Here is a 6,757-nt window from a genome sequence, read left to right as displayed (position 1 = left end):
AGCCAATAAACTAAGCTGAATTTCTGATGGAAACTCCCGTTCCTTTTTGTCTCTTTGATGCTGCCAGGTACGAAGGTTTGGTGGGGTTACTCCAGCTGCCAAAGGCCTTTAAGGTGTTTGGTAATAATTTGACATAGTACATGCTGAGGTCTTTGTGGATGCTGATTATTTTACACGGGGCTCTTCTTAATGAACAGCAACATACGAGAACTCCCATTGTGACAGGTGCCTTTATTTAAAGGTGCTTAAGCAAAAGGAATAAAGCGCGTGCAAGAACGAATCTGTTGAGGGTTACAGCTACCAGCTTTTCCATGCTATCCACAGAGATTTCAGTAAGAGCACAGAGTAAGTCTCTAGTTACATCAGTAGGGTTAAAAGATTGCCAGTGTTGCAAAGGATTTCTTTCATCAAAGCCCTTCTTTGCTGCTGCTTGCTCCATCCGCAGATCACGGATCAGAGGGCTGCTGATCTCCTGCCTCGGCTACGTCGCTGTTGCCTCTGTTTGTAGTAACGTACTTGTGTATCCTGCTGTAATATGGCTCTTGTGGATTGAAGGTATACGAGAATGAAATTTTCTTCCAGGCTTCATTACTGGGGGTCTGAATCGGTGCTTTGTCAGCAGTTTTAAAAAACCAATCCAGGTTGCTTTCTGCCAGCTTGGTTGCGTGCTCTTTAGCCTTGTCCTCAAAGAGCTCCCGTTCCTTTTTCGAGTAAATTTTGCAGAACCTGAGCTGAGGATATCTAACTGGGGAGCGACAGTGGCTGACACGTGGAAATCAGTGTCACAGTCGTGATGCAAGCTATCAGGAGCCATCCTATCAGCTTGGAAAAGAGATAGATAGGTTAATGGTGGTTTTGCGTCGTCCCGTGTAGGAGTATGAACATTGAAACAGGCATGAAAAATGTAAGCAAAGTCACCCTGGAGTGCCTGTAACAGCCTCACAGAGCTTCTGCACCCCTGAGCTGATCTTATTTGGATACTAAAAAAAACAGAAGGTAGAGGGCGGTTCTTTCCTTAGTTACACCCAGCTTTCTTATCTTTAAAGGCAAGACACTGAGCAGCAGTTTCTGCAGCTGTGGTCGGATTGACAGCACAGAGGGTGCAGGATCACCCTGTCCACCTCCTGCTGACTGCGTATTGTTTGCTCCTGGAAATTACCACCTCTCCCTGATGTCTGAGCTTGCAAAAAACAGGCAGTTGCCACAGCACATGGGAAAAGTTGTGTCCTGCGTGTTTTGTAGGCAGGACATGGATTTGACTATCGAATACGGGAATTTGTTTTTGTTTTATACAAGTTTTTAACTTCCCTAGATAAGTATCAGAGGCTCCACCTAACGGGTATCCTGGTGGATGCTGGTCCCTCCAGTACCCAGTGGTACTTAGCTGGAAGCTCCAGGCAGAGATCTCACAGCATCCCCTTCTACCTCAGGCTGATTTTTTTTTTCAAGCGAAAAACATTGAGTGCTAAAGAAAAACGAGTTTGTGCTCTTTTTGGTTCTTAATTTTGTTGAAAGTAGATCAGGTATTAAAAATAATAAATAAAAGTGCTCTCATACTTCTGCTTTCGCTAGGCTGGTTTGTTTCTTTTAGATAGCATTGCAATATCAGTCAGTCTTCCTTGATTTAGCTCCTCTCTTACCCTCTCTGAGTTTAATAGAATAGAGTTTGCACCTTTTCAGCCTTCTTGGAGGAGCAGCATGCTAAATATTTCGCCTAACGGGTATCCTGGTGGATGCTGGTCCCTCCAGTACCCAGTGGTACTTAGCTGGAAGCTCCAGGCAGAGATCTCACAGCATCCCCTTCTACCTCAGGCTGATTTTTTTTTTCAAGCGAAAAACATTGAGTGCTAAAGAAAAACGAGTTTGTGCTCTTTTTGGTTCTTAATTTTGTTGAAAGTAGATCAGGTATTAAAAATAATAAATAAAAGTGCTCTCATACTTCTGCTTTCGCTAGGCTGGTTTGTTTCTTTTAGATAGCATTGCAATATCAGTCAGTCTTCCTTGATTTAGCTCCTCTCTTACCCTCTCTGAGTTTAATAGAATAGAGTTTGCACCTTTTCAGCCTTCTTGGAGGAGCAGCATGCTAAATATTTCGTAGAATCATAGACTCATAGAATGGTTTGGGTTGGAAGGGACCTTAAAGGTCCGCTCCCATAGGCAGGGACAGCTTCCACTAGAGCAGGTTGCTCAGAGCCCCGTCCAATCTGGCCTTGAACACTTCCAGGGACGGGGCATCAACAACCTCCCTGGGAAACCTGTTCCAGTGTCTCACCAGACTCACAGAGAAGAACTTCCTCCTTAGTTCTAACCTAAGTTCACCCTCTTTCAGTTTAAAACTGTTACCTCTCTTCCTATCACTTGTAAAGAGTCTCTGCCCATCTTTCCTGTAGACCCCCTTTAAGTACTGGAAGGCTGCTATAAGATCTTCCTGGAGCCTTGTCCAGGATGAACAACCCCAACTCTGTCAGCCTCTCTTCACAGAGGAGATGCTTTAGCCCTCTGATCATCTTCATGGCCCTCTCTGGACCTGGTCGAGCAGGTCCATGTCTTTTTGTTATGCTGGGGGCCCCACAATACACCTGGTGGGGTCTCACCAGATCGGAGGGGCAGAATCACCTCCCTTGATTTGCTGACTGCACTTCTTCTGATGCAATGCAAGATGCGATTGGCTTTCTGGGCTGCAATGCACATTGCCAGGTCATACTCATTTTTTCATCCACCAATACCTGCAAGTTTTTCTCCTCAGGGCTGTTCTCAATCTGCTGATTGCCCAGCCTGTATCTGTGGTTGTGGTTGCACCGACCCAGGTGCAGGACCTTGCCCTTGGTCTTGTTGAACTTCATGAGGTTCGCACAAGCCCACCTCTCAAGCCTGTCAAGGTCTCTCTGGGTGGCATCTCTTCCCTCCAGCGTGTCGACCACACCACGCAGCTTGGTGTCATTGGCACCCTTGATTTGCTGACTGCACTTCTTCTGATGCAATGCAAGATGCGATTGGCTTTCTGGGCTGCAATGCACATTGCCAGGTCATACTCATTTTTTCATCCACCAATACCTGCAAGTTTTTCTCCTCAGGGCTGTTCTCAATCTGCTGATTGCCCAGCCTGTATCTGTGGTTGTGGTTGCACCGACCCAGGTGCAGGACCTTGCCCTTGGTCTTGTTGAACTTCATGAGGTTCGCACAAGCCCACCTCTCAAGCCTGTCAAGGTCTCTCTGGGTGGCATCTCTTCCCTCCAGCGTGTCGACCACACCACGCAGCTTGGTGTCATTGGCAAACTTGCTGAGGGTGCCCTTGATCCCACTATCCATGTCGCTGACAGAGGTGTTGAACAGCACCGGTCTCAACCCATTTAACAATTGTAAATACTTTTTTTGGTTTAAGAAGCATTTGTACTAAACAGGAACTTGTAAAAATGCAAGTAAGTATAGTTTATTATACACTTAACGCCACTGACCAGTCTTAATGGTTTTCTGAGAAAAAGTAGTAAGACCTGATTTTTCTACCGGAGTTAAGATGACAAGCAAACAAACCTAGAAACAATACTGGAGTGCTGCCAAATTTGGGGGTTCTGTTTCACTCCAAACAAAAAAATCCTCCCACAAATGCTATTTTTTCAATCACGCAGTTTTGCCTTCAGCACAAAAACTCCTGAGCAAGACAGACGTGTATTTTGACTATTCTTCTAGTTGTATTCTACATGAGATTATTAACAGGTCCTAGCATTAAGATTTGCAGTCAAACAAGCTGCACTTATTTGTTTCACTCACCAGTTCTCTGTTGCAAGGAGACATGAGCTTCCTCTCTCAAGCTCCCCTTGCCTAATGCGTACTTACAGAAGTTGGAGATATTTAGATGGGTAAAAGCGGGAAAAAGAGCGGAACTCACACCATGCCTAAGCAAAACGAAAGTGCTGTGGAAAGTCCTGGTCTCTGGGCTAGTTCCTGCCCAGCTTTGAAAGAGGTTTCGTAAAGTGCAGCACCAAACAATTGCCACGCAAACATTCAAACCCAGGAAAAAACAGTGCAAAATTACACTTCCCATCTTTCTGTTAGGGGGGTTTGCTCACGAATTTTTGCTAATTAATTGTGTGCTTCTGATAATTACATAGCGTGAGAGAGAAGGACTGCTGACGGTCCCCAGCAGGCACCACCACACATTGAGCAGCCAGGGTTGAAGCCTGTAAGGTGAAGAGAAGAGCCGAGGGGCTTTACCTGTGACTGCGCCTGAAGGCTGAGGAATTCACCAGGTATGTTCTTTGACAATTCCTGGTCACAGGGTATTTTGACCAGCAGCTTGCGGCACTCTTCTCCTTTATCTTTACAGATGAGGTCCTTTATCACACTGCTCCCGCTGGCCGCACACTCGTAGAAGCTGGCACTCAGCAGGGCCACCGCGATCCAGGTGAGGGGGGCCACCAAGGCTCTGGCTGTCACTGGCACCAGCACAAGGCAGTAGTGGCTGCAGAGGCTGCAGCTGCAGCTCTTCTCCGGAGGGCAGCTGCCTGTCAGCAGGCTCCACATCTTGGCATTCACCACGTAGCCAAGCAGAAAGAGGATGAAGGCAGGCACCAGGAGGAAGACAGAGCCATAGAGCATGTTCCCAGAATTGCAGGGGCACTTGAACACCACACTCAAGAAGATCTGCTCGCTGGCAAGCGTAAGCAAGGACACAGTGCTGTAACCCAGAACAGTCTGGTGGCGGATGCAAAAATCCATCACCTTCTGTAACTTATTCATTCTCTGCCTTCTGTTACTTTGAGGAGAGCAAAATTTCAGTCAGAAAAGGAAAAGAGGAAGAGAAGTGTCCTGAAGCTCTCACAGACTAAAGAAGTGCACAAAGCTTTCACTTTCTACGGGGGGTGGTGATGCAGTGGGGCATAGAAGCAGCCTATGACTATGTCCCATTGCATGACCACCACCCACAGAAACTGAAAACTCTGCATAGTGGCAAGGGAAGACCACAGTGGAAGCCCTCCCACAGCAAAGATCCGCCTTCATTCCCTTAAAAATAGTTTCTATTTCTCCACACATGCATTGTAACTAGCAGTGCCTTTAAACCTCATCATCTTCTTGCTGAAGATTTTCAATAAGGCAGCAGATTCCAGGGTGAATAAAACGTGAGAAAACCGCCCAGAACTGTGTACAGTTTTTATCCTGCCTTATTATTAGCAGTACGATATGGCTTCTTCTCTTATGGAAGAAAATTCAAATAGAATAATGTTAATTTTTCAAGCTCATCAATTAATTTTTTTAAAGTAGTTAGAACAAATTAGCCAGTAGACACATAGCGATCACCCAGCAAGTGGTTTCCAGCAAAGCTCCAACTACCAGAGTACTGTGGGCCAGAAGCCAGACTTCGGAGTCCCTCCTCCATAGCAGGCAGTGGCCTCTTTGTGGCCCAGAAAAACCTCCACCCCTAAACTAACAGAAACTAAGCAGATGACCTGAAGTGGAAAACTGATGGAGAAGGCTTGCATAATGAAGAAAAATATCAGGAAGTGTTTCCTGGCCTTGGAAGACCCAGTTGCCTGTGAAAACATTTGCTCCCAGAGTCCCTAGGTTTCATTCAAGCCCTGAGGGAGCTCAAGCAGGGTCCTAGCGAAGGTTTGGCTCCTCTCAATCTAGATGAGGAGAACTGGTACTCCGAATTAAGGAAGTTGAAGCTTTTTTGCTTGCTCATAGCCGTGTAGCTGAAGCTCTTTGATGCAATGTAGACAGTGCAGGAGTTTGCTGTCATCTCATGCTTGGTGACACCCACATGTGTGGCCAGCCCAGGAGGCAGTGGTCACTGTCACCTTCTCTGCCACAACCGTTTATCTGGGATTTTAGCGTCAAAATCACCTGTCTCTTGCGTGAACCAGGAGCTCTCTGGCCTCACTGGGTGCATCAGCAATACGAATTAGCCCGGACCAGATTTTGAGTGCTGTAATTTATACTGCACTGATTCTTCCTGGACATCGTCATGGCACAGAGGTTAACCACAAAGCCAGGGTCTTACCCCAGGCTCAGGCAAACATGGCCTCCAGCCGGGCCAGCCTAAATTTGGCCCTGGCTACTTCAGGCGAAACAGCCAGGTCTGATGCTGTACCTGGGGCTGCAGGAACCAAGCACAGTGGACATACGTCAAAACCCTGTGAGAACTTAAATTACTTCCAATGAACTTTAGGGGTCACTTAAACCTTCCAAAGGGTCCTTGGGCAGCTGAGTAGACGGCATGAGCAGGCAGTGCTGGTGCGGGCGGCCACTGGGCTCACACCAGACATGCAGTGCTTGGCGCTGAGCTGCTGCTGCTGCCAGAGGTAACTGCATCACTAACTGAAATGCTTGCGTCAGTCTGGAGGAGACTTTGCTTTGTTACTGTGCAGCAGTCTAATATAACGACGTAAAACCCAGAAGGACACGAAACCATCACGAGTGAATCAGACTGAAGACTGAGTTAGCCTGGTCACCTCTTGATTACAGCAGTGTTAAAGAACTTAACCAGTGGGTAACTCGGTTTGCTTTATTCAACAGCTCAGAGCTGGGCCATCACCTCAGTGAGCAGCAAAGAGCGCACCCTCAGCACACAGAGTTTTCTTTTCCAGCGTTATGTGTCTAGGTGAAGTCCTTGATGTTTTTCCATAGATTCTCAGTTCTTTGTTCTTCACTGATCAAAAAGTCCATTCAATTCCTTTGTCTCAGCAAATCTCATATTCTTTGTTTCATTTCTTTCTTTAAAGTTCCTCCCGGTTGTCTCAGTCCTCGGCTGCTCAGGTCA

The 6,757-nt window shown here is 46.7% G+C and overlaps 1 protein-coding gene across 1 annotated transcript; it reads right to left on the bottom strand.

The window, feature by feature from the left end:
• Positions 1-446: 446 nt before the first annotated feature.
• LOC104488772 (protein FAM26F-like) lies at positions 447-4,737 on the bottom strand. The gene is given in 3 exon segments (XM_010140640.1): positions 447-765; positions 767-822; positions 4,213-4,737. Coding segments are annotated over 3 exon segments (900 nt in total).
• Between the last annotated feature and the right edge of the window lie 2,020 nt (positions 4,738-6,757).

This window comes from Buceros rhinoceros, unplaced genomic scaffold (genome assembly GCF_000710305.1).
Source record: "Buceros rhinoceros silvestris isolate BGI_N320 unplaced genomic scaffold, ASM71030v1 scaffold13877, whole genome shotgun sequence".
Lineage (NCBI taxonomy): Eukaryota > Metazoa > Chordata > Aves > Bucerotiformes > Bucerotidae > Buceros > Buceros rhinoceros.
Note: the sequence above shows the minus strand (reverse complement) of the source record. Positions and strands in the feature narration are given on the sequence as shown.